A 27549-nucleotide genomic window follows, 5' to 3' on the forward strand; every position below is an offset into this window, starting at 1 on the left:
CAGTGAGGGGTCTCTCAGGTCTTGGATATAAATCCCTCAGACCCTATATACAGTGACTTCACGGGATGTACGTAAATCCTTCAACCCCACACCCCCCCCTTTCCTACCCCACGTCTATAAAGATGCAGAATTAGCTGTATGTGTATATAAATGTATAAAAATACAGCCCTCAGGGCTCATGCACACGCCTTCCAGGACCTGCCCGTAGCCCCCTCCCCACATTCACCCGACGTTTTCAAGCACTCCCCCCTCCGCCCCCCCACACCCCTTCCCCACCAGCACCACCCAACCCTCCAAGCCCCCTCCCCAGCCCCTCAGCCTCCCTTTTCCCCCCTCCCACCCCCTCCATCCCCCCCCTTTCATACACCCCTTCCAGGACCTCCCCTACCTGAGGCGGGCGGGCGGGCGGGCGGGGGCGTGGCTTGGAGGCGGAGCCCCGCCCCCTGCGGAAGCGCGAGCGCGGGGTGGGCGGGGCCTGGCGGGGGGCGGGGCCGCGCTGAGGTGAGCGGGGCCCGGCGGGGCCGGGACCCGGGGTCTGGGGGGCGCAGCCCGGGCACGGGGCGCTGGGAGCCGCCCTCGGGCCGGGGCAGGGCTCTGGGGATGTGGCTGGGCCGTGCTGAGGGGAGTTGGGGGCGTTAGTGGGGTTAAAGGGGTTAATTGGGAGTGTTAATGGGGTTAATGGGGGGCGTTAATGGGGTATTTGGGGTGCTGGGGGGGTTCTCCCCATCCCCGCCCCTCATCGCGGCCCGGCGGCTGTTGGTGTGAGGGGGGATTTGGGGAGTGACGCCGGCACCCCGTGCTGTGGGGCGCTCCCATAGAGTGGGGTTTGTGGGCTCTGCAGCGAGCTTTTGGGTGCTTTTCCCCTTTTTTTCCTCGTTTTTTGCCCCGCTGAGATTCGTAGTTTTTAAAGTTTTGTGGTGCTTCGGGCATGTGGAGCTGCCTCCACCAAAATAGCAGAGGGTGAGAGCCTAGCGACACCCCTCTGCCTCAAAACAGGGCGAGCTGAAGCCCTAAGGAACTACAGCACCACTGAGACACCCCCAAACCCCCAGGGAACCGAGACCCGCCCTGAAACCCCGGGGAACTCAGACACCACCCCTTCAAACCCCAGGGAATTACCCCCACCCCCCAAAAAAACAACAAATAAAAAGCAACAGGACATCAAGATCCCCCCCCAAAGCCCCCAGGGCATTGAGACCCCCCCCCAAAACCCCAGGGACCTAAAGCCCCGGCCCCTTTAAAGCACATCTTATGAGGGGGGAGCCCCCTGAAGCCTCCTGTTTCCCCTCCTGACTCTGCAAAACGCTGTGGGTGGTGTCAGCCCTGGGCACAGCCTGGCTGTGGGCTCCAGGACGGTGTTTTCCTACTGAAAGTCCTCCAAGAGCACAAACTTTGTGTGTCAGTGAGCGTCTGGGTGCTGGATGGTAAAAAAAAGTTCCCCTGGGAGCCAGGCACTTGAGATTATTTTGCTGTGAGTTGGTGACTTGTGTCTCAAAAAGAGCCTGGGTGCCAGCAAGGAGGTTTTCTTCAAGTCCTTGCTGCTTCTAAAATTAGCTTACTTTCTCTCTCTCTTTTTTTTTTTTTTTTTTTTTTAATGTGATTAGGTATCCTGAAAGCTTTTAGCAGCCGAAACCTCGCTGCCTGCTTTTTGGCAGCTCCCGCTGTGCCATCGAGCTGGTAAATGCCTGTATCGACGGGCGAGAGGTAGGCGAAAGTGTGAGGTGAGCGGTTCTGGTGCTGGTGAGAGGCCTCTGGCACTGGTGCGTTCGGGGTGCATGGCTGCTGAGTGTTGTAGGGAAGCAGCTGGGTGCTGCGTGGGTGTTTATTGTGGATTTCCGCTGGTTTGAGGCCTTTAGGTGCAGTTGTAGAAGCAGCAGCTGGTGGTAGTGAAGTGACTCATCTTTGAGAGGTGGGAAAAAAGCTTTTTAATAGGGCTTTCAGTGTATTGGGGAGGTTTTATGGGATGGCAGCTGTGCTGGCGAAACGAGGCACTGGCACGCTGTGGCTTCTTCCCCTGTGCCCAGTTGCTAGTGCTGCTTGTAACTGTGATTGCGTCTTTATTAATAAACCATAGGGGTTATGCTTAGATAGAGTGCTCAGCTTCTCCTGCACGAAAAGCCTGTAGTGAAGCGAGCATCATGTCCCCGCAAGCGAGGAGAGGCTGGGAGATGCTTGTGGTGGGTGCTGGCTCAGGAGCCTGGCTCTTTGACTCTCCCACTTTGTCCCAAAGCATGACGTGAGGACATCCCGGCAGGCAGGACAGCTGGAAATCTCGTCTCCCTTTGAAGACACCGCGAGCTGGCTGGCTGAGGAGGAGTCAGGAGGTGTCCCCTTGCTGTCAGGTGGCTCCCAGCCCAGGCGGGCACGTTAAATGTGAGTGCAGCTCTCACGTGCTCAGCTGCTGGTGGCTTAGGAGCGACAGCTTGCTCAGAGAGTCACCTATCAGTGAATATCGACCTGTAGGGCCAGCTGAGGAACCAGGAATCCCTCTAAAAACCCCCCATCTGATGTGCATTTGGTGAAAAGCAAGGAACAGACAAAGTTTTTTGGGAGTTTGTCTGGTGACTTTGCTTTTCCCTACAGCCCCCTGCGGCAGAACTGTCTTAAAGCACCCTTGGTTAGCCCACAGCACTTGTGGACTCCTTTGTAGGGCGCTGGGTTGCCTCATCACTGCTGGGATTTGATTTTGTTCCACGTTGCGTGTGAGATTCTTAGAGAAAAAATAATTTTCGTATGGCAGCAGTCTTTGGGCTTCGCTGTGGGGAAGGGGCAGGGAGCAGAAGTAGCTCTGAATGCGCTGCGTCCTGCAAAGTGCGGCCTCTCTGCTCTCTAGTTTTGATTTATTTTTATTGTTGCTGTGAATAATTGCCAACGGGGTTGTTGCCAGGGCTACTGGAATTGTTGCTAATTTAGTTTTTAAAGCTCATGTCAAAATGTTTTCCTTAATACCTGTTCGTTAAACAGCTTCGATTTCACTGAACAGCCAAACTATTTGATGTGCACTTTGTCTTTTGAAGAACCTGCGAGGTGAATTTGGCTTAATAAACTGCTGAGAGCATAGAAAGGCTTGATTTTCATCGCAACATGATTTACCTGTGCTGTATTTCCCTTGAGTTTCATGAGCCACTTGGGAAAGGGGGTAAAACTGAGTGAGGGCAGCATCAAAGTCTATCCTGAGCTCCTTTGGAGGGGGTATACTGTGGCATACACCAACCAACTTTTTCTTTTTAGTATTTAATGATTAGGAAAAGTGTGTTCTGCTTTGTTTTGTTTTTCCCTGGAAGCAGTTGGCAGGATTTTCTATGCATCAGGGTGGAGGAAACAATTTTAGGTGCTGAGGTGTTGGAGCTATATGTAGGGAAGGGTTTTCTGTCTTTGGAGCCTTGTGGAGTGCCTGAACAGAATAGTGGGAGAGCATGCTGCAGACTAAGATCTTTAATACTGACTGCTTAATACGAATAAATAAGGCATGTCTGTTATATTTGAGAGATCTTCCTTAACACAGTGGGCTTCATGTTCCAAACAGTGTGTGGATTCCTTGCTCTGCAGGGCCCTGGCTCGTTGTTTGTACAGGGTTTATAGTCCTGACCATCAAAATACCTGTGTGTGTGGGGAAGCCATGTGTGTTTGGGCAACAAACATCCTGCCCAGTTACACCCAAAAAAGCCCAAGGTGTTGGGGAAGATCTCCAAGAAGGTCCTGATGTTGTTTTGGGGACTTTGCTGTGAGCTTCGTTAGCACTGATGAGATGGAAACTGCCGAGTGGCTCATCACAGAAAGTTGTCTTAGTCGGGTCTGCTGACTAGGGGTAGGGAGACCAGGCTAAGCAGGGCTTTGCTGGGCTTTCTCCTCTCGAAACCCAGGTGCCAGCTCAGACTTGAGCTAAAGCAAAGGCCTGGCTGGCTTTTTTTTTCAGCAGCATGACCATTTTTTCCTTTTCTGGCTTTGTTTGTCAGGCAGCGTGAGGTGCGAGCACTACAGCGGGAGTACTGGGGGTGATGTGTGTGAGCACTGCTATGCCGAGCACAACTGCCAGGAGGGAAACTACATGAAACCTGCTGCAGCAGAGAGTTTTAATCTTTACTGTGTTTCCTCTCTTTTTAGAACACAGCCCTACAGTTGCTGAGAGAACTTCCTGTGCTCTTAATGACTGCTTGACCCACCAACAGGGAGCGAATACGCTTACGAGACAGGTAAGGATGGTGCTGTTGCCTGTTGGGGCCCCTCTTTCCCTTACTTTTAATTGTGCTGAACTAATTATCTGGCTGACATTTACCCCTCAAGCTGCCCTGCTTGGAATTACTCCCATTCTGAGGGCTTGACCCAGAATTTTCCCCTGTGCTGCAGGAAGCAAGGTTTCCTTTCTGCAGGGTGAAGAGTTGTGCTGACATTTTTGTTGGATGCGGGAGGAGGAGCGAAGCAGACACAGGAGTGAGCGGTGGAAGAACTCTGCCTGGCGTTCCCTGCCAACCCAACCCCAGTTTTACCATCTTGATAAGACATAAAGGAGAAAAACAACTCTCTATTTGTACGTGCTCAGTTAAAACTTTGTGAGCATAGGGAGATACTTAAACACCTTCACTAAGCTTTTTTTTTTTTTTTTTTTTAAACCACATGCTCTGCAGCAAACACGTCCTGGCATCATCCCTGCCTGCTTCTTGGGGATCTGGAGGGGGTGGCCACTGGTTTCATGTGACACCTTTAGACTTGTAATCATCTGCTTGAATTTCTGCTGGTCAGTGGCATGCTAGTCTAATGAACATATTCAACAGTGTTTTTTATGCCTGTGTAACCCGTTGTCAACTCGTGTTTGCTCTCAGGACGAGGAGAGGTTCCTCTTGTACCTCTTAGGCTGGGAAGCCGACTTCCCCGATAAGCTGCTTGTTGTGGTTGCATTTTTGGAGGACAAATCAGACCGTTACCCTCAGGCAGTTTAACGGGACAAGCTGCAAAACCTGCGAACAGTTTGGACTCTCAGGAGGTCTGGGATAAGTGCTGCAGGTGTTTTTGGAGATTGGTGTCTTTTGGAAGGCATGTATCTGCCTTCTGCAGGGTTCGTACCAGTTCGTTCTGTTGTGCTTCTCCTCAACAGCCTATGAGTTGTTACAGGCTAGCAAAGTTGTTACAGGCTAGCGAAGTACTTCAGTGTTTGGTTTATTGGTACCTGTGGGCAGGTTTTTTGTCCATAAGAAGATAATAATATGTTTAGGGTGCAGGACCCTGTACTGAGCTTACAACCAACTCGATTCCACCTTCTGGCACACCCAGAGCCGTGGGGGACCCCACTGCGTGCGTTCAGGGCAGCCCCTACCAGCTGGCTTTCTTCCCCTTGGCAAGGGGTGTGCTCTGCCTAGAATAATCTTCAATTGCTAGCATTTAATATCACTACATTACTTTGAAAGGCCAGGATAAGCCTTGCTTTGAGGCACTATTCCATATGCACTACATTTTTCAGCTGATATTTGAGGGACCCGTCAGTTATGTTTAGATCCAGAATGTGCAAACAGCTATTCCTGTATTTCTCAAGCAAAATAACAGTCGTGCAGCAGTCGTGCTAGATCTGTTACAGAAATGTTGTTGGATGCTCTTCCATTTGCTGCAGTAACACTTCCTGAGATGGACTGGACCGGGATATAAAAATACTTATTTAATTCTTCCCAGTTTTCAGTGCCTTTGTTAGTGCACGGTGTTTTAACACAGTTCAGGGTGGTAGCTCTAGGAGAACACTTCTGCACCACAAAATGAGGCTGTAAAGTCTGAGCTGCAACAAGCTGTCTAAGCACATACCATCCAAAAGCCTTTGACAGGTTTGTCCTCAGTGGAAGAGATTTAAGGTGCTATAAAATGGAAAAAATAGGCAGTTGGATGGTTCAGATGATGTAGTGTTTCACTGCAACTTCTGCGAAACGGCCTGAAAAGTCCTTGGCTAGTAAATTTGGAGTTACCTTGGCCTGCTTCCTCATCTGTGACAGTGGTGACTATTTTTCCCCAAGGAAATCTGTTGTAGAGTTTTCCTTTGTGCGTTCTGGGTTGAACCTGTCGAGAGTAAAGGGGTAACTGGGCGTGCTGGGGTGGGAACGCACAGCCAGGGGCAGGCAAGCTGCTCGTGGTGGTGTGTGATAGCCATGGATGTGTAGCCTGCAAAGTCTTGTGTAAACGGCCTTTGTTTCACTGCAGGGCTTCCTCGCTGTCCCTGTGGCCTCTGACAGCTTGTCGCCCTTCTTCTGTCCCCCAGCAAACAAATCCAGGTGATGGGTTTCAGGTTTTGTGCTTTAAATAGGAGATAGCTGGCTTTTCTGGTGGTTTTAAGTCTCCATGGTCACGTAAGCTCAAACGCTTGGGATTTTCCTCTTACTGATAGAATTTATAGGCCTTTAGCACGAGACCCAAGACCATCAACTAGACAGTTTTGGTGGACTGTGAGGTCAAAGCCCTGCTGAGGGGTGCTAGGCTCGCCTGGATGTCATCCTGCAGTGCGGGATGTGGTGGGAACCTGTCTCCTTTTTCTCCTCTCATGTTTGGATTAATCCAATAACCTGTGTGATGTTTTTTTTCAGGAACTGAATGTGTGTCAGCAGGTATCTCATCTAAATTCACAGCATAGTGGAGCCTTAATTTTTTTCTGTTTCCTTTTTTTTTTTTTTTTTTTTTCTCCCAGCATCATTTTGTTTTGAAATGTTTATTCATGAAGAATTAACATCACTTTTCTTAGAGCCAAGCAAGCTGTAAACACCTCTTAAATCTCCTTTAGCTGCTCTGGGATTTGTTGTCCACGTGCTGTACAGGTAGGTGGCTGTCAGCAGCACAAGCTTCTGGGAGGGTCTCTCTGCTTGGTGTCAAAGTGAGGAATTCTCAGGAAAAAGGGGCAACAAGTGAAAAACAAGCAGTCCCCATGGGGTGCCTGGGGGACTGCTTCACTCTGTTCCAGTGTGTTTGCGTAGAGTTCACTTTCTCCCTGTCCCAAATATCACCTTTCTTGGTTGAAATTGCCAGCTCACATCCCATCAACACAAACTGCAAGGCAAGTTAAATCACTGGGGTCATTAAGCAGATGTTTTCCTGCTGGCTGTGATTTTCTGCAGGAAAATAAGGCACAAATGTTTCCTACCCCTGCACCAACAGCTCTCTGACAAACCTTTGCTCCTCTAAATCAGTTTGATTTTTTTCCTCCTGTGAAATGCCCCTACGCTGCCTGCTTCTGTGGCTGCTCAGGCATTTGCAGAGATGGCCTGATTATTTCAGAACAGTTATTTGGGAAAGAAAACCTCACTTTGGGCTGATAGAGGTAGAAGCAGCTCAATAAGCGGGGTCATTATTTTTAATAAGGGATGAGGTAAGATTGTTTTACAGCTCCAATAGTTACTAACTGGCTTCTGTGGAAAGGCTACTGAGAAGGCTTTCTTTTCTAGGGATTATAGTCATGTTTTCTGTGTAGAAAAGCCCCAGGAATGGGATAATTGGTTTATATGTGTCTCGGTGTGTTTTTCTTTCATTGCTTGGGAGTTGCAGTTCCTGGTGCCTGCCTCCATCTCCAAGTCCTCTTCAGCCAGGTTGGATGTTGCTGCTCAGCTCGCCAGGCAGCACTGCTCCTGCACTCTAAAATGGGGCCTAAACTAAACTTAGTTCAGTTTTTAATTAAACTAAAAGTTGGCACCGCGGCTTTTACCCTAAGGATGCCTTAGGTGTCTGAAGATGCCTGGGTAAAAATCTGTCCCCAGTGGGTAAATGCTCTTGCCTCCCTTCCCAAGGCAAGATCAGGACCTAGTTAATTACTGGATTACCTAATAAATAAACCTGTTGTGATTACTAATAATGCAGCATTAAAGCTAGATTGAAAATCTTGTGTGCTTCTCTACTCAGCACTAACAATCAATGAAATTATTTTCAGTTTTGTTGTTTTTTTAGAGCAGCTGATAGTGACAGAAACGTCCACTTCACTTAATTAACTGCTAACAGTGTGGATGTGCACATTAAATTGAGGGAGAATATGTGTAAAAGTGGTGGTAGTGTAGACTTGATTCCACCCAGCCATGGTTTTTTTTGCTGTTTTATTTTTTGCTTTGAGAACCTCTTAATGCTGAATGGATCCGTTTGACAGAATAAAAGCAACTTGTGAGACAGCGGTGCCGTAAATAATGGAATATTGATGGGTAAATGGGCGTGCTAAGTAAGCCATGTTAATGGCAGGGTGATTGCTGAATGCTCACATGTGTTCCAGTACAATGTTAGACTGAGATTTTAAACACCAAGAGCTTCATGATCAGCACCCAGGGCTTTCTGCATTAATTTTTGAGAGTTTAAAGCTACCAAGAGTTCTCTGTGCTGAAGCTAGAGGTTGGCCAGAGCAGGTTTGACGTGCACAAACAGCAAGACGTGGCCAGGAAGCCCTCGTCCTGTGCCTTTCCCACCATGGCAGGCTGCTCCAGAGTTCCTCCAGAAAGGAGTGCAGTCTTAAACAATAGCACAGGGGGAAATCTTTGAGCTCAGACCGTCTGATTTATTTCCTGACTGGTTCACTTTCAGGACCAAGGTGTTTAGGAAGAGGTGAGCCATTGCTGTAACGACAGTTAAAAAGAAATTGCCGAGCTGTGGTCTAGCTTTCTGTTAAAGATCTGGCAGTGTGAGGAATTGATGCTTTGTAGGCAATCGATCAGCCTGAACTGTGCTCTGAAGCAAGCGCAGTTCCCCTCCCTGCTGAAATGGATGTGATCAAGTGTTGCCCCAAACTCAAACCCAGGAAGAAATTACTTCTGCTATTAGATTTCATCTTCATTCTCAAAACTGATTTATGAGCCTTGGTAAGTTAATAACTTCAGTAACGTGAGTAATCCCTCATCTGAAAGGAGCACTAGGTAAGCTGGAAATTGGGAGTTGGAGGACGGAAAAAAGCAGGAGGAGTTGGGTCTGTCTTGGGGACAGGAGAAGAAATGGATCCAAACTCTTCTGTAGGTGGAGTTCACCTCTGGGGTGAACCTTTCTATGAGTTACACTTGTGCAGGTCTCTGAACAGTATGAGGGTCAAACGGGAAGTGAGGAGGAGTCAAAATAACTTGTGTTCAGGCTGACTTCATGCTGCAGAGTTTACAGAAACAGTGCTCATCAACAGGAGTGAAACATGCACACGCAGACAAGATTTTGAGAAACCTGCAGCTGAGGCCTGCTGCAAAAGTACAGAGCATGTTAATTTGCACCAAAGGCAACCAAAACGCCTTCAGCCTGAGTGGCCTTCCATATCCCGAGGGTGCCTTCGTATCTGGTTTTCCTGTTAGATTTTAATGCCACTCCCAGTTGGGCAGGTGCATGATTTGAGTGTTTGGGTGGGGACAAGTTTGGTCCTTCCTGTTTTTTGCATCTCAGACTCATCTAAGTATCTCAAGTCAGCACACTCGTGTTGTTAATTCTGTGATCTTAAGCTTAAATTGGTTAACACAGCTTCAGGGGACTGGCCATCCCTTCTGCCTGGCCCTTAGGATGAGAAGCATGGCACCTCCCCTGCTCCTTGTGACGCTGCTGAGCGATGGGCCTGCAGATCAAAGGCAGAGCTCGCTGCAGAGCTGTGGGCCCTGCCTTTAGCAGTATACCCAGAGGTGTTTTCAAGGCTTTTTGGACCCAGGTTTGCTATGCAGAAAGGTGCCTCCTGTGGGTCAGCTGCCCTGGCACAGCTCCCTGTAAGAGGAGGGAAGAGCTCGTCCTCCTGATGGCTTTGTGTGTTTTCTGCAGTGGGGCTGTTTCTTTAACACCACCCAAGTTGTGTGGTTTTTCCAAGTGCTGCCTGAAATCCTGCTGGGTTTTCTGCGTGAATCAGTTCTGGGTACCCAAAAACCCCGTCCCTTTGGGCTGTGCAAAAAAAAATAAATGGTAAAAGTGCCTGAGATGGAAATAGGTGAGGAACTCTCCTCTGGTGGCTGCTGGGTTGTCTTGGTGTGCTCTGACAATGTCAGATTTGGGTTTTTAATAAACACGTGGCTCAAGAAAGCCCTTCCAGTGGCTCTGTCTGTGCCAGTCCCTGCAGAAGACTTTGTGCTTAAGCAAAGCCTTGTAAATGCAAATCTTTTTTTTCGAGATGATCTTACTATGTAAATATTTTTCATTTAAATTTACAATTGACATTCTGCACCAACGCACAAGCTCGCCATGTCGTGGTGAAATTCTTCAAACACAAAGTGCCTGCGAACCCTTCCCTGATTAAAAATTAAACACCCATCAGCTTAGTCGGTTGCTGTTCTTCCTCTCACATGCTTGCACCACCGAGGCCAGCCTCAACACCAAGCAGTTGTTTGAAGCGTGCTCTGCCTTTCAAAAAGGACCACGCTCAGCTCCATGGAGCACACAAGTCCCCCTTCCCCAGGCTGGGCTCTCAGTCCTGAAGCCATCAGCTAACTGGAAAAGCAGCAGCAAGTCTTTTTGTTCTTTTCAGTATATATTAAAAAAAAAAAAAAAAAGAAGAGGTGAGATCCTGCATGCAAACATCCAGGGCTGGACTCCTGGTGCTCTAGACATGGCATGATGGGGAAAGCAGAGAGCCTGAGTTTCCATGCGAAACATGCTGACGGAGAGGGGGTTGTTTATGGAAAACAAAACATCCACGTTCAGCGGGAACGCATATAGCTGTTGAAATAATTTGCATTTCTTTTTTTAAAGCTATTTGCATGTCGTCCGCTTGAACGATGCCCGTTGTATCTGGGCTTGGAAGCGGTGCTTTTCTAGCGGGTTTGTGGGTTTCCTGAATTTCAGATGCCAGCACATTTCGTGTTACATTACAAATACAAGAGGATTCACTCTGCTGGAGCTGGGGCAGAAACCCGTTAGCTGCAGTGATGTGCGTGGGGACAGCCAGAGAGGGAGGTGCTTTGTCAGGTCTCTTAGCAAGGCAAATCCATTTCTGGCTCTGGGGTGTGGTGGTTTTGTTGGTTGGATTGGTTTGGGGCGTTTGGGAGTGGCTCTGAGGAGGGAGCTTTGAGGCATATTGAATGAAGTCACCAACAAACAACAAAATGACCTACATGTAGATCCAAAATAACCTGATTGTAGCAGTAATCTGAACAGGTTGCTAGCACATCAAGAAAACTTGTTTAATCCCACTTTTCATTGCTCTCAGGTTAAGGCTTTTCTGAGCTACTCTATACAAAAAAAAAAAAAAATCATTTCTTGTATTGAACCATGCAAAAACCGTGGGTCCATTTCTTACACCAAGCTGTAACCACATCAGTTCTTGGGGGTTTTGTTCTTTATCCCAGTTCTAGTCCTCATCCCACTGGAGATCGTGGTATTAAACTTCTGGCTGCTGTAGGGCAAGATGCTTCTTTTTAACCCCTTGGGAAGTTCTCACCTGCTTTTGAGTGATCTTGTCTTAAATGCCAGGAGGTTTTAAGAAAACCTACCTAATAGGATGGCGATCATGGTAAAAAATTGAGACTTCGTAAAATTACAGATGGGAAGCATGGAAAACTCAGCCTCCCAAGTGCTTTTTTGATCTACAGTAAGTATATTCTTCATTTTGGAGTTGTTAGGGAAGCTGTCTGCTGCGAGTCCCAGGCAGCTGCTACCACGTGGGCCCTGTCTGGGTGAATATCCCAGCACCAAGAGTGGGGATAACTTGGACAAAGCTGGTAATTCAGGGTTTCTTGGGGCTCAGTGCATTTATGGAAAATGAAAGCCACCAGGCTGAAAGCTTGTAAAATCTTTTACAGCTAAAGAGTCAGCACCGTGGGGCTCGGTTTCTCGTTTTGACTGATGAAATGATCCTGGCAGCGCTTCCTTATCCGTTACGTCTTGTGCATGTGGAGCTGTAATTAGGAAGGGGAACTCGAGCGAGGGCCACATTAGCTCCTCTGTGAAAATAACACTAGCAGATTTTTCTCTGCGTATGTAACAAATTCATCCCTGGAGAAGAGACGGGAACATCAGGTTTGTGTAGGATGGAAATAATCTGAAACAAGAGCTGGTTTTCATAACAAAATCTTCTATTGTTCCGAGCTGGAGAGGATTGGAGAACAGGCACTGCTGGCTTGCTGAATTCCATTAAAACTTTGATTTTAAGCCTATTTATTTTTAAAGGAATCAACAAAACGGTGATGCTGACTGCAGGCTTAGTCATTAACGTGTGCCCAGAGGAATACAAACTCTGCTGCTCAGAGAGGCCCAGCTGGGCGTAGCGTGCCCACGGGCTGGGACAGCGCAGACAGGGGAGCAGGGTGAATCTCTGCTAGCATTGTGTGTTGCACAAGCAGGTAGAAACCACCAGTTGTAACCTTATTTTTGTCTTCTGTGGTTATTTATTCACTGCCTGGCAATATTTGAGCAGAACAGCAAGAATGGGTAATGAAGGTGGAAAAAAAAAATCAGGCCACCGCTCTCCATTTCTGGTGTTTTCGCTGGCCCTGGGAATTCTTCCAAAATTCTGCTCGCAACTTTTTCTTACATCAAGGCCTTTCCATGCTTTGTCATGCATGGGTTGACCCCTGTGATCAGAAGACTGAATTTGCATCTGTTTAAAGTAAAGCCTTTTTTCCCCAAACAACCAGAAAAAAAAAAAAAAAAAAAAAAAAAAAGCAGCTTTCCTTTTTAAAATGAACATTTGCCCTCAGCCTTCAATTTTGTGAGCTAGCAAAAATTGCTTCGGCTCCTATAGCTCGGGTGTGTTACCAGGTCACATTTCTGCAGTTCAGATTTCTCCATTGTAATAATGTTTAGATTTGTGGGTCTGGTTTTTCATTCGTCTCCGAAGTGTTGTGTGTGTAACAGGGTACAGATTGTATTTTACGAGCTTTGACATTTTGAAAGTTGCCTGCTACTTAAAGTTGAATATAAATGTTTTGCTCCAGGCTAGCAAAAAAAAAAAAAAAAAAAAAAGTGGTTTAAGAACAGTAGGGTTTTCTTGGGGAAGCTTAAAATGAATGAGGTTTTTCCTACCGGGTTGGTTTGCTTGTTATTTGGTTTAACTTGCTTTCTAAAATCTGTCTGTCTTTCCCTCTGGCAAATAGCCATTACTCATTTAGTGTGGTTGCTTTCAAGATCTGCTTGGATCTTCTATGCCCTGGCAGTTGAACAGGGGCATACAAGTATTTCCTCCTGATGAAATCGGATGGGGAAAGGTTGAAGAGGAATTCAAAAAATGCTGTAAGGGCAGCTAAGTAGGATGCAACAGCAAGGTGTGTTAGCCAGGTGTGTGCCAAGATGTAATACTTCTAATTTGCTGCTTATTAGGCAGGTTACACCCCTATTTCTGAGCAGCTAATGATCAGCTGTGACAGTTATTTTGTGCCATTTTTCCTGTTTCAGGAAAACTCAGACTGCTGGTTGGGCGCTAGCATCCTTCCAGGCCGGGGGTCAGTGTGAGAGTGGGCTGCTGGAAGCTGTTTGTTCCTTAATAATGCATTGTTCTTGCTCGACAGGATGTTTCGTCTGCGATTTCTTCCTGTGGCAGCAGGGCTGGCAGCTGTTTCGCGGCGTTACCACGGGGCAGCACAACACCCCAGGACCAGGCGGAGGCTCGTGGTGGCGGCTTTCATAGGGACAACGGCGGTGACAGCAAGCGCCAGGCTCCTTTGGCAGAGGTAACATTTCTCTCCTTTCTTGCCTCGGGCTTCCTGCAGCTCTAGGTCCTGTGGTAAGTGCCTGCAGGCAGGCTTCAGATCTGCAGGAGACTTTGTGAAGTGTTGCTGCTGGTTCTGCGTCTGCTGCATGGAAGGAACAGGATGTGCTGCTGGTGACCCTCTGCAGAGCTTCTTGCTCTTCTGAGTCAGAGATAAAACAAAGCTCAGGGCTGCAGAGTTTCCTTCTGTAGCAGTCTCCCATGCAGGCTGTTTGCCCTTGGTGGGGTCTGCTGCCTGGTGATGCTGCCTGGGTCTGTGGTGCTGTGCAAACAAATTAGTTGCCTCAGCCAAGCTGGGTGACAACGCAGTGCTTTCAACTTCTGGCAGGGCTGCGAAGGGCGGTGTGCTGGGCCAGGGGATGCTACACTGCTTTTCTTTATATTCTGCTGGCTGCTTCACAAATAAAACAGCAAGGGGGAGCCGAAGGGGATGGCCCATCCTTCACTGGTAAGGTAGCTCTAAGCAAGACTTGTGGTTTATAAGGGGACAGTCTGGGTGTGCCTACTGCTTGGTTTCATAGCTGCAAGGAGAACGGTGAGCTCTGTGCCTGCCTGCGATGCCCCTCGCTGAACCCTGGGCCTGTGCCACATCTCAAGTAAATCAAGGACTCTTCACCTGTCTGGAAACATGAAAGCAGCGTAGCACCAGTCATGCCACTTGAGTTCTTGGCTGTAATTAGAGCCTGCAAGTGAAGTCACTGCTGAAAACCCACCTCGTTTTATTCCAGTATTAGGTGGTTTGTTGGCTCTCTGCAAGCCTCTTTGGCCAGAAGGCTCTAGTTCTAATGTAATGGGAAGAAGATGCTAATTGTTAATTGTTCTGGCCGTTCTTAGAGTTTTCAACAGTGATGTTGCCTTTTAAGAGCTGCTTGGATCAAGAAGAATGCTGCGATCCAGCAGCATCAGCTTATGCTACATTTTACAGGTAATCCACAGTTACCTCGCGCATCCTTATCTGCAGGACCTGAATGCGCAGCCGCGCAGCATGGAGGCTGAATGCCTCTGTGGTGATGGCCAAGATAACGCCCTTTGCAGGCAGGGAATCGAGCAGGTTTTCTGCTTGAAGCATCCTCTGTGTGATCATCATGTAGGTCGGGCGTAACATCCTACCTCAAGCTCTTCCAAAGACACTGAGGTGGCATCTCCCTCCTGCAGCAGCTTCACCCCTGCTTTTTGTACTCCCTGCAGGAGTGTTCTTAGCTCCAGGCTGCTCCTCTGGGCCCTGGGAGCTGTGACCAGGCGCAACCTTGCACAGGTGAGAGCGCCAATAAAATCAGATCAAGCAGACAGGCAGCATCTTTGCAGTGGCGTGGTCTGTGATCTCCCGAGTCCTGATCAGTCTGCAGCGACTTACTCTGAGTTTTTTTCCTTTCTTTGCTCTTTTTTTTTTTTTTTTTTTTTATTATAAATTTGTAAACCACTGAGCAGATCTGTATGGACTTTGAAGATCTTCTTTGAGCTATCAAGTAAACCCACAATGCCTGTAATTGTAAAACAGAAGTACGTCCAGGCACACGGTATTCATTTAATTACTCGACACACAGCTGTTAAATAAGGAAGAACAAAACTGATGCTTGTTATAGAAAATACTTCCTACTGGCACCCGTAGGACTTCTCACCAGACTTTCAAATAAGCATTTTAACACTTTAAATAAGTGGGAGATGATAATCTCTGTTTTCTTTCTTCCACGATATAAATCAGGCGATCACTAGAGATTAAGAATAAGTACAGGTGAATACAAAGCACTTATAATGATATCCTGGGATATTACAGTAAGGGGTAAGTATAATGAATTAGTTATAAAAGGCAAATACATAATACATCTAGCTGGGGCACAGGGATTAAATAAGCCAAATGTCAGTGAAAATGTTATTTATAAACTACAGAGCAAAACACGCATCCATCTGTTTGCTTGCCCATGGTTACATTAACGAAGGATTATGATTTATTAAGTGCTGAATTGGTGTGTAACAGAGGGGCAGGTTAGGGAGGATCTTTGTGTAACCTGGTGGGTTGGTGCAGTTAGTCTGCTAGACAGAGGTGACCTTGGTTTTCCTTCAGGTAGTTAAGCAACTCTGCTTTTGTTGTGAAACCTCTCTGCAGCACAGCTTGCCTCCCGAGGGCTTCCCCAGGCATTTCCTAAGCCTGGCTCTCTTAGCATCACAAAGAAGTAACGTCCCTCTGATGGTAGGTGACACTAATAGGGAGCATGTGCTTGCTAATACTCTGCATAGCCTGGGCTGGTCCCTTAATGGAGCTGGGTGCTTCCTTGCCCTTTGAGAGAGGAAGGTAGTAAGTGATGCTCCTCTGCAGGCTATCAGGGAATTTTCTTTACGATGACACTTTTGTGGGATGCTTCCCTCTTTTGGCTTTCCTTTATTATTTTTCTGAGCTAAAGCATTAGACATAGGCTAAATCAAGAAGCATCTGAGAATCTTATGCTTCTTGGACTAGGTAATTAGGAGGTAATGCAGTAGTAGAGGAGAGCAGTAATACAGGAAAGATGCTCTGTGACTTGTTCTTTTTGCTGCTCTGCGTGGAGCAGCGTGTCAGTGCCCTAACACTGCCCTACTGACCTGTGGGAAGCGGCGCTGCGACTGATCAGTACTGAAAGAAGCCACAGCTTCCTGCTTCAAAACATTTCTTGTACTTCTGGTGGTGAGGAACCTTGCAAAAAGGGATTAATAAGGCGGTGCCTGTACCTGAACTTGCCGTGCTATGAAGACAGATGGGACCCTTCAGGTGGTTCTTACGACAATCACGTGCAGCCTGAAACCTGTGTATGTCAGATTAATCACGCAGGATATGCTTGGAGCATCATCAGAAGCAAATGGTGGGATAAGCAGGCCCACACAGGGAGAAGTGAAGGGTGGAAAAGACAGACATAAACCCCAGCAGCTGCGGGACGTGAGACAGAGACTTCTTCTGTGTCCCCCTGGCTTGGTGGGATCTTCATGTTTGATCTGTGTCAGCCCAGGCACGCAGCGTGTAGCTTTCTGCGTAGCTGTCTGCTGCAGGCGTGGGGCTTGCTGTCCTCCAGGAGCTCTTGCAGCTGCTTTCCGTGGTAAACATCTCACCTAAATATCAACACGAGCGGCCAGTGCTGCTCGGCTCGGCCGTGGTGAAGCATAACCCAGCAGTGCAAATAACTACGCTTGGAAGACTAATGAAGTTTACCCTTTCTAAGCAATAACTTAGACCCAAAGGATTGCCAATTGGCAACAGAAGCAATTAAGCATCTGGGCATTAGCATAATGAACTGAATTAATGGGAATAAATCTTGGTGCAGTCAGTGGCTGATCTGAGGAAGGCATTAATGTATGGGAGCTACTGAGCCTTACAGTTTGTGGCATGCTCGGTGTTTGTAAGAGGATATTAGTGGTGCTCTTGTACAACTTGTATCTTCTATTTCAAGGTCCAAATACCCATTTGGCATGTTTTTAAATGGCCACAGATCTTCCTCTCATGAGCCATGCTGACTGAATTAATGGGCATCTGCAAGTGCTTAAGTTGGGATTTCGGTGTTGGAAGCTTGTCACTGATCAACCTGCCATTGAGCGACAGGAACGAGCGAAGGCACCTTCTGGGGATGCAGAGGGATCTCTGCAAGCAGCGTTACCAGTGCCGTTCCTCATTGACTGGAAGTATTTAGCTATGCTTGCTTTCTTCTCCTTCTCCAAACGAATTGGTGGTGAGGGTAAGGCACCTGCGTTGCCCTGGAACTTCAGCAGTGAGATCCTTTGCTTACCAGAGTGTTTGTTTAACGCATCCCCCTGGTTTTATTTGCTGCTCTTCTAGTTCTTTCCCTCATCCTGTGCATAAGTTGAAGCCACCAAGTGCGAGCTACCTGCCTCCCAGCTGTGAAGGTACATCCTCACGCTGCTGTAAGCTCTTGTTTTTCAGGTTCCGCTCCTTGTTGGCAAGTTGAGCTGTTTTGGTGCTGGCTGAAATAGGTTGAGAATTCATTTCATCCTCGCCATTCCTTCCTCCCTTCTTCCTCTGCCCTGTTCTCCTTGAGTTATCCCATATCAGTTCTCCAGTTGATTCCTGGAAGTTGCTGTGTAGGGGACACCCATTCCTCTTCCTTGCTTTGCTGACCTTCACAGCTTTTTGTCTTCCTCGCGTGGGTTTTTTCTTGATACTTCTGCAATTAATTTTGAAGCTTAGATCAGCCCTTAGCAAACTGTTTAAGAATGCATTGCTTTTTTTCCAGCAGAGTTGTGGGGACTTCAGAATAATTTGCTTAGAATACATTTTTAATGGCAGAATTGCTGGAAATAAGTTACGCCAGCTGAGACTGACTTTTATTGTTCTAGCAAAACAAAGGATACCACAACTCATCATCGAGAGGAGAGAGACCTGGTTTATAGCTGGATCAGGTGCTACTTGACATGGTGCAGGAGAGAAGATCGGGGGGGGAACAGATAATACCCACTTTAGGCTATTTATATTTTGAGCTCTGCTCCATTTTTTAATTCTCATTGTGAGAGGTGGCAGAATGAAGGGACTATCCTTGGGACTGCTGTGCTGAGGATTTTCCTCTCAGGCTGGAAGCCACATTGATCTATGAGTGGTGTGTTGAAAGAGCACTGTGTCCTTCCTGGTGGCTCTTGGCTTCGTATTATTTTTACCCATGAGTATCTCGGGAAAGGAAAGAATCTGATGCTGGGGAATGAGCCAAAGTCAGAGCTGGAGTCAATTAGGAAAACATCTGAACTGCTCCACGGGGAGTGACCTCGGCTGAACCACGAAGCTTGGAGCACAGGTATTGTCCTGAGCACGCAGCCGGGGAGTTGGATCAGGGCGTGAGCACGTTCACAGCAGCTTATTTAAAGCTTGCATCGCGAAACAGCTCTGGGCTTTGTGCAGAGAAGCCTGCTGGCAGTGCAAGAAGCTTCTCCCCGAACTGCCTTGGGACTTCGCTTCTCCTACAGGACCTCACTTTGAATCCTGTCTCATAACATGACGGGCACTGTTGGAGCCCAAGGTCTTTCATGCCACCCGAAATCGCGCTTTGAAATCTTTTTTTAAGCAATCTGGGTGCCCTTTGGTGGCCACGGCCCCACCTGCTGCCTCCCCCCCTTTAGACTGGAGACCTGGAAACGCCTGTTCACCGGGGGGAGGCAGCAAGAAAAGCTGGGGCTGGGCACATCGCTCGGGAACGGAGGCTTTAGAAGAAAAGTCAGGCTAACCTTGGGGTTTGTTATTTATTTATCTTTTACTCTGGCAAACTTCTACAGCTTCAGCAGTCTCCTGCAGTTGGCTGTGGCTGAGACTTGCTGGTGAAAGCTATAAGCTCTTTATTTGGCGACTGGACCACGTATGGGATGGCGTGGTGCTGCTCTTGGGGCCAGCTGAAGGGAGCAAAAGGCTGGTGAGGCCGAGGAGGCTGCGTCTGATGTGACACGGCCCCTCTGCCTCCAGCCTGCTCCAGCGGTCAGGGCTTTGCGAGAGGTGCTGCCTGGGAAGGGAGTAATGCTATGAAGTGCTCTGCAAAGATTTGTGCAGCAGCAGAGGAGTTGAATTGTTATTAACAGAGACGTGGTGGGAATTGCTCCCTCCTTGCATTGCAGTTGAAGTCGCTGCGACTTTGGTCCAGGGAGTGTGCGGCCGAACTGCCTGCAGGATGCAACTGAAGGTGTCACGAGCTGGGGAGCAAAAAGGGGTGCCAGGCCTGGCCTTCTAGATGTGCTAACCTCCTGTGGTCTTCCCAGGCTGTCTGCTTTCAGCCAAGAGCAAGAGAATGAAGCAACCTGAAGGGGTCTTGTCATCCCCAGCAGGGGATCTCGTGGCCCTCGCCCCTTTTCCAGTAAGTCAGTGAAAGATTTCACACTCCTTTAGGTACCCAAAGCAAGATTCCCTGCGTTTAAATAGCTCCATCTTGCAGTTAACTGTCACCGTCCAGATTCTTGAAGCGTTTTTCCTGTTATTCCCCACGGATTTGCTCCTCTTCTTGCTCCTTGGGGCTGTACCAGACGTTGGCACAGCAGAACCAGGAGCTGATGAGAATTCATATTCTGTACTGCCAACCAGGTGCTGTGGGGTCAGTCTCGCTTAAAACTTCTTCATGATGCTTAATTAGTAATGCAGGCTCATTAAGCTTGATGGAAAATAACGTGCTTGAGTTTAATCAGCTTGTGTTGACGTTTTTCCATCGTTATAGCAACCTGACTTGTCTGTCTGCAGAGAAACTCTGCTGTCAGGGAGCTATGATGAGTTTACTTCATCTGCATTTTGGTAGCCCGTGAGAAGTAAGCTCTCTGACTCTGGGAGAGAAAAAAAAAGCTAAATATTTGTTATTTCTGCCCTGATAAATATTTAATTTGTGGCTTTTGATTGGGTAAGATTTAAAAAAAAAAAAAAAAAAAAAAGATGCTGAGGAGGCTGATCAGTGACCTAGGAGGGGCTGCACTGGTGCTGTACAGGAGCAATGTTTAATATTGGGACTTTATCCTCTAGGTCGTTAATAAAAGGTGGCATACGGCCAGGAATTTGGCCTTGTCAGGGTTTGGGAGAAGCTCAGCCACTCATTGATGATCAAACGCTTGTATTTGGATTCCCAGTTTGTAATTGTTTGGCTGTGTCATGTTGGTTTTTGTTGCTCTGCTTTATTAATCACAGTATCACTTGGTAGCAAGAAGAATACCATATGGGAACTTGCATTTACGGCATGAATGTTACTGTGATTATCAAGAGCAGTGGTAATCTCATCCAGAAATGACATTTATTAATGTCGTTGTTTAGCATAAGGCTTATTTTCTGGATGCCCTTGTCACTAAATTCTTCTTTGCCCTCCTTTAATTACAAAGTCTATCAGGCCTGTCGTTACACCAGCAGCCCTGTTAACTTGGTGTTATTAATACCTGGAAAGAGGAGAGGATGACTGAACGCCAACAACAGCCGGGCAGGAGCTGGCAGCCAACTTTTATTAAAACTGAGCTTCATATTTTTGCAAAAGACTTTAGCAGTGACTCAAAGTGATGAGGTAGACAAATACGTGTCCGTAGTGTTGCTGTGCAATATAGTGAAGTGGAGAGAGCCTCTGGGATCTCTCTGGAGATGAGGATGTACAGAATATAAGCCATGATATTTCCGAGTGAACACTTCCTTTGTTTGTATAGCTCTGTTACTTCCAATAACCCAGCAAACCATCTCGATTCATTACGCATTCCTTGTTGCTTTTGCTAACTCTGGCAATAAAAGGCCCGTACTCTGCTGGTCCTTGCTTCCTGCTTGGGTTTTTGTGGCCCTTACCAGTCCTGCACGGTGTCTAGCTTGGAGTTCCTGTGGAGCACAGCCTTCCTGTGTCTTTTGTTTCCCTGTTTCTACGGGGGCTGCTTTTTCATGAACTGAAGTTTTGTTTTTTCACTTGTATCTCTTCGTAGTCTTGGCATCCTCTCACCCTTGCGTACAAGCTTTGAATATCCAACAAACCCATCTCAGCAGCTGGCGGTTGTCATTCCAAGTCTCACTTGTCTCTTCATCTGGCTCAGTCTGAGCTCTAAAAGCCAGGTTTGTGCAAGCCTCGAGTGTACTGCTTTGTGGTTATGAAGGCACCTGGAAAACTTGGCAGAACTGGAGTTGTCCTCCCTTACCTTCCCACCTAAGGTATTATTTTTCTTGAACGCGAAGGCTGGTGGCCGAAGGGTGACGAGCTTGCTGTCTTTAGGGAAGGCCAGGGATGGAGAATGGGATGCCAGCTCTGATCGTACTGAGCCCTCATGGTCGCCCCAGCTCGTGCTGCTTGCTGTCGCTGCCAGCCTTGCAGCCTTGCAGAATTGTCTTGCCTTGCTGGACCACGTTGCACCATCTGCGTGCCCAGGAGCAAACACGAGGGGAATTCTGCAGGTCGGCAGGAAGAGCTCTCTAAGGAGCAATGTTGTCCTGTGTGAGCCGAGTTAGCTGGGAAGACCGACCTAAAATGGTTCAGGTTTGCTTTCTTCAGAGCAGTCCACTCCAAGGGGCTCAGAGCAGAGGTGTCCTCGTGTCCTGTCCTGTCTTCCTGTGTCTGCGTGCTGGTACCAGTGCCTAAACTGGGCTGCGGTGGGGGGCAGTGGGAGGGAGAGTGAGGAATCAGCCAGCCTGCTGCCAAGGCAGGGCTGGGTGCCTCCTGCCTGCTCCTGGCAGGCAGCTGCCTCACCTATTTTTAGCAGTTAGGTGATGGAGAGAGCTGTGATGGAATAAATCCTCCCCAGCAGCTGATTTCAGTGCCTCCCTGTCCTCACATTAATCAGTCTCTGTGTGTGTGTACACAGGCTTCTCCCTCTTCCCCTTGGGTCCAAGTCTCCTCCCTTGTGTCCCGAAGCAAATCAGCTTCACATCGTGTCCTCACCAGTCCAAGCGAAGTCCTGCAGCAGCTGGTGTATGTCTGTTGTGCTTATCTCAGCTTCCTCTCCTCCAGCTTTCTCACAGCACGCTGACCTCCTTAGGTCAGCTTTCCTCACAGCATGTTCTGGACCCTGAACCAGCCCTGCTCTGTTTTTGTTCTGGCTGGTGCAGCTTTTCCTTGAAGGCACCTTCAGAGTTTTCTACAGGGCGTTTGTGCTGCTGGCTGGGTGGAAGGAAGGCCGTGCACATCTCACAGTTTATGCTGCTGTTTCCTTTTGTTCTTGGACCCGCTTTGGGCTGTGGCTAGTAACCACAGCTGTCTCCTCCATCTAAGTTTTTGTCTTAGTTTCTGGAATCTGCCTTAATTTGGGTGTGCTTTCCTTACAGCCCTGGCCACGAACTCTCTGTGCGAACTTATTTCAGGGCCAAGTTCTGCGAGAGTTAAGGAAGGACGGATGCAAGGGGCAAAGCCCTGAAAAACTGGGCTGCGGATCTTCATTTTAGGTTAATGTCTGACTAATCACTGATTGTGGTCGGGCTGAGGATGAGATGGAACTCCTTGTTCATCCTCCCCATCCTTGGAGGATGCGTAATTGTGCATCTTATCTCCAGACCAGACCAAATTTGCTCTCTCTTGCATTTCAGTATGAAAGCCTGAAGCTTTACATGGCTTTAAACCTCCCTGGGATGTCTCCAGAAGAGGTGTTTACATGCACGGAGCATTGCAGCTCCAGTCTACTGAAGAACACAGCTGTCAGAATTCCTCTCTCCTGCTTCTCGTTCGATGCAAGGTGTTAGACGACTCCTGGATGCCCAAGTCCTTGATAATTCCCTGTTTCCTTCTCAGAATAAATAGCATCTGGTAGTTAAATACTTGCTGCTGCCTTCAGGATTAGAATAACTAAGCACTGTGATCTCTGGCACAAAGCTTTGTTATTTTAGCACACTGTTCTGCTTCTCTCTCAAAGGAAAATACCTTAATGTGACGGATTGTGACTTCTTTAATGAGTAAAATCGTAGGCTATTTAGGCAGTCCATGGTATGAGTCCCAGGATGCTTCGTGGATGCGTGTCCTACGGTTGCACGTGTTTGGCTCTCTCAAAGACCAGTTAGCAAAGTGAGAAGCGAGCGCTGAGCAGCCAGCTGTGGGGGGTAAGTGGCTTTCTTTGGCAAGGATCAGTGCAGTCCTAGGCTCCGTTGTTGGCTTTCTGCAAGGATTAAAAGACGAGAGTTGGAAGTAGGTGGGAAATACTCTCTGCCTTCAACGCAGATCAGTATGGAGGAAAAACCTGAGGAGACCAGAAGGTTTGAGGCATGGCAGCTCGGATCCAGGGCAGGTGTTCTTCATGGCGAGAGGCTGGCAGCTTACCTTGGCATGCAGTGAAGCGAGTCCTTACTGTTTTCCTCTCCCTTTTGCCTAGAAGCTATAGCAGCAGGCACACCAGCCTCGGGGAGGGAACAGGGCTGGAAAACCCTTCTCCCTGCAAAGGGACGTGGAAAGCTTTCCCTTGGTGATGGAAGCCAAGAACTTAAACAGAGGGTGATTGTGCAGATGTGAAACACGTAGTTGTACGTGCAGAGCAGATCCTGCCGCGGTTAATTCAGCGAGGAGTTTGGAGTTGGGCCTGGAGGTGAGGAATAACATCCAGCTTAAAGCCTTGCTTGTGAAGTAGGCTCTGAATTCTGCTTTTATTCTCATCTCTCGTTTTGCTTGTGTGGTGGGAAGGTGTTCCATCTGCAGAGGAGAGTTAATTACCTGGATAAACTAAAGGGGGTGAAAAAAGCCAATTGTATCCACAAAGCCTGCGTCTGCGCCACAGCAGCCAACGGGTTTGACAGCATGATGAACTGAAGGAATGCGGAGGATTTGCTGGAAATGTTTGGTTTTGAAGTTTGATCTGTCCCTGCCCTGGTTTGCTGACTGTCAGTCAAGCACTGCAGGAGCAGATCTTCACCAAGACTCCAGCGTGTTTGATCCCGGGCAGTGTGGTTGTGTAGCCAAGCCACCTTTTCTACTGCTTTTCTGTCCCCAGGACCTTTTTTTGTGGGCCTCCTCGTGACTGGTGCCTCCCGTAGAGAAGGGCTTTCCTTGTCAGTGCTGCTGTGTTAGCCTCTGCTGGCAGCAGCTTCCTCGAGCAAACTGCCCTCAGCCCAAACCACAGCTCGGCGAGGATGTGCCAGTGCTGATTAAACTCCCAGGGAAGGCTTCAGGAGAAGTGCCAGCGTGGACTTCGTGCTCCAAGTGATGGATCAGCTGCCTGGCTCTTCTGGGGCGTTAATTTCTTTACTTCAGGGTGCTCACAGAGAGCACAGGCTTGGATCCTGTCTCTGAAAAAAGGGAGGTGGTTTGGTATTTGGTTGTTTTGGCCCTTAGCAGTTAATCCTGCAGTCGTGAGCTGGGGGTGAATTGCCAGGTGCTGGGGAGGAGCGAGTCCTGTTTGTCGTGGTGATGCGTAGGTTAACTGAAGGAGCTGGCTTAGCTTCTGGCTTTCTCTGAAGGCAGTTTTCCTGAATAAAGTCCCATGTTGACTTTGTGTTGTAAATACAACACAGGAGAACAAAGCATCAGCCCTCTCCGGAAGGCTGCTGAGCAGCGGGAGCCCTGTACGCTGTGACGGGCCCAAAATAAATCACCAGGAATGCAGAAGTGAAGGCACCTTAGCTGAAGTCAGAGGCAAGCCAGGATGATTGCCTGAGCTGTCAGAGGCCTTTAGCAAGCGAAATAATTTGTCAGTTAGCTTTGTGACATGTTAGCATATCCTTGGAGATGATAAATTCTCTGCTGGTGATGTCTGAGCTCTGTCTGCTCAGAAACTGCCTTACAATAAGACGCAGGAAAGCTGTGGCGTTGTTTGGCTGACGGGTTGATGGTGCTTTTAATTCAACCACCCCCCTGCTAGCTGGTTATTCTGCAAGTTGCGAGCAACTTCAAGTTTTGTCTTAGGCTATGGGTGGTTGCTGAAGGTTTTTGTATCTGAACAGCAGCAAGGGGTCCTTTGCTCTGCCCGCTGAGCCACGTGCCCAGGCGGGGGATAAGTAACCTCAGTTTTGGTGCTGCAAATCCTGAAGCATTGGGATTTAGAGAAGTCCCTGATGGAAGAGGGAGATAAGGAAATAAAACAGCCTGCCACCTGTTAGAAATTCCCCAAAAATTGCTGAAACAAAGAGCCTGTTGTGTTTGAACCCTGCAGTGCCGTGGTGGAACGCTTCTCTGTCATTTTTGTATAGGTCTTTTTTGGGGAAAAGTGGAATTGAAAGCTGGAGGGAGTACTGAATCCCCTTCCCAATCTCAATCTGTGTAGTTTTTGGGAGAGGGTACAGTAGAGGGAATTGCTCAAACTTTCTTGGACAGAGAAAACTTGCTGTGGCTATTAGGCTGGTTTTCAGTGTGCATGGGGGAAATCTGATCCGAGTGGGGAAATGCACTCAATAATCCAGGAAGATTGCTTTTTTTTTCTTTTTCTCTGCAGTCATCCACGCTGAACTGTAACAGGTTTCATTCAGGGAGAGCCGGGCAGGTTTCTGTAGCTTTATCACCCCTCTCAGCTTCCTAAACCACTGTTTTCTCTTTGCTTGTCACAGAGCCTATGCCGAAGACTCATCCTCTGTGAAACACGACACGAGGACGGAGCCGAGCGAGAAGGCGAAGCACCCTGAGGAGGAGGAGAGCAGCGGCGATGAGGGTGGAAAGGCCGTCACCTCGGGCAGCGAGGAGGCTCAGGCAGAGGGGAAGAAGAAGAAACGTTCGGGCTTCAGGGACCGCAAGGTGCGGGGCTTGGTGGTGCTCCACCTGCAGCTGCTGCTCTGCAGGGAGCGAAGGGAGAAAACGTGCACAACATGTTACTCGTGTTTGGTACAGCATGTGTTGAGCCTGGCTTGTGGTCTGTACCTGTCTTTATTTTCTGAGGGACCTTGGTATTTTGGGAACCTGCTTTCTTGGCATGGTACCTTGAGCTTCTTTGGGGCAAACCTTCTCTGTTGTTGAAATACATGCCCAGTTAACTTTCTGATCAGGCATGTTTTCAGGAGGAGAGAAGCCTGAGTAAGGAGTCGTACCATCAACTTGTGACCTGTGTTCACTCTTGGGTGATCCCGAGAGCTTTGGGCACTTCAGCAGTGCCCGACGACTCGTTTGGTGCTGTCTGTTATCCCTTATTACAAGATGTACAATTCAGCCTGATGGAGAGTCCTGTAACAGAGTTGGCAGGCCACAGTGTTTTATTTTTTTAAACCTGTCTGGACGTTGGTTTTATTGGGCTGTGCTTGATTTAGTATCTCTGCAGTGCCAGAGAGGAAAACAGGGAGTGTGTGCTCTTCCCAGTTCTTTTTCTGTATGGTTTGCTCCTGATGATTGTTTTTAAGACCGTATCCTGGAGGCAGCATCTCATTATGTGTTAAATTGTGGATTGTTGTAGGGTGGCTTAACAGCTTTGCATAAAAAGTAACTGTTTTGTTTGAAGTTGCTGAATCATATCCTGTTCTTAGATCACACAAGTTTCATTGTCTGGGGCTACGAACTTTCCCTGTTGGGACATTCTGGTGGCAACTCAGTGAAGTTATGTTGCAAGTTGCTACACTAAGAATTCAGAGTCGTCCAGGGAATGTGAGTTCTCAGCTTCTCATAATTTCCTTGGCAAAGGGGTGTCAGGCAGTCTGACGGCTTCAGCAAAACTTTGACTCTTGCCAGAAGTAGCCTGTTGTGTTTTTTTTTCAGCGTCAATGGATGGAGGCAGGCTGCAAGGAGCAAAGATACGATCCGCCTTCCTGCACGCTTCCATTTTTCAGAAAGAGCACTTGTTAATAGAGTGAGCATAATGATTGATTCGTCCTACATGGCTGGATGCTGTTGCTGGGGAAGCCAGGGAACATTTGTTTGCAAGCAAGGACTCTAACTCCAGTCGTTAGGAGACGTGCCTACACTGACCAGCTCTTTCCTTCCCATACTAGGCGGGGAGGAATGTGGCTGTGCTTCCCAAATAAGACACGAGCCAGGCGTGGAGGGTCCCTTCTAGTCCTTGCATGACTTGGGAGCAGCAGTTTCCACGGGAAGAACACAGATGAAAACAAATCTCCCCATCTTTTTCAAACAGAAGCCCGTCTCTCTCCAGCCCTAAGGCCAAATGTGCCTGTTCTGAACCAGGTGCTGGTCTTGCTTCTGCTTCATTTAAGGCAGGATGTGAGCGCTGGCCTGCCAGGTGCTGAGCTCTGGGTTTGAGCAGATCCGTTGCGGGTGGTGTTTAATCAGCAGCTGCCCTGGTGACTCAGCCCAGGAGGTATGTTTGCTCTCTGCTCTGCTGCAGAGCAAGGTGTGCCCTGGCTCCTGACTCAGAAGGGCGTGCTGCTTCCCCTGCCGTTCATGCGTGGCACCGAGGGAATTCCCGACTCTTCTCTGTTACCAAAAAAAGGAAAAAGACACAGCAAAACCCCTTCCAGATCTCCCTGTTACTAGCTGAAAACAGCGTGGGGTTTTCCTTGAGGACAAATACTTCCAATTAAGCTTAATTTTAACGCTTGTTTGTTATCCTAGTGTTGCTTTTAATGCAGTTGATCGGCGGTGAGGCAATAAATTAGATGTGACGTTGCTATTTTGGGCAGTGATTCAGCCAAGAGGAAGCCGAAATACAAA

At 48.1% G+C, this 27549-nt stretch overlaps 1 protein-coding gene across 4 annotated transcripts in view; it reads left to right on the forward strand.

Annotated features, from left to right (window-relative positions):
* The first annotated feature begins 486 nt into the window (after positions 1–486).
* MICU1 (mitochondrial calcium uptake 1) overlaps positions 487–27549 on the forward strand; it is an 87763-nt gene continuing 60700 nt past the window's right edge. The window contains exons 1-5 of one of the 4 annotated variants that reach the window (XM_082765124.1): positions 487–501; positions 1605–1704; positions 4105–4193; positions 13395–13556; positions 25506–25689. In XM_082765124.1, coding sequence (XP_082621250.1) covers positions 13396–13556; positions 25506–25689 — 345 coding nt within the window. In that variant the 5' untranslated portion in view covers positions 487–501; positions 1605–1704; positions 4105–4193; position 13395. Of the gene's footprint in view, positions 502–1245; positions 1472–1604; positions 1722–4104; positions 4194–13394; positions 13557–25505; positions 25690–27549 lie in introns of those variants that run through there. The other 3 variants (XM_082765125.1, XM_082765123.1, XM_082765126.1) reach the window with 3 other exon arrangements.

Source organism: Aythya marila, assembly GCF_965140915.1.
Source record: "Aythya marila genome assembly, chromosome: 7".
NCBI lineage: Eukaryota > Metazoa > Chordata > Aves > Anseriformes > Anatidae > Aythya > Aythya marila.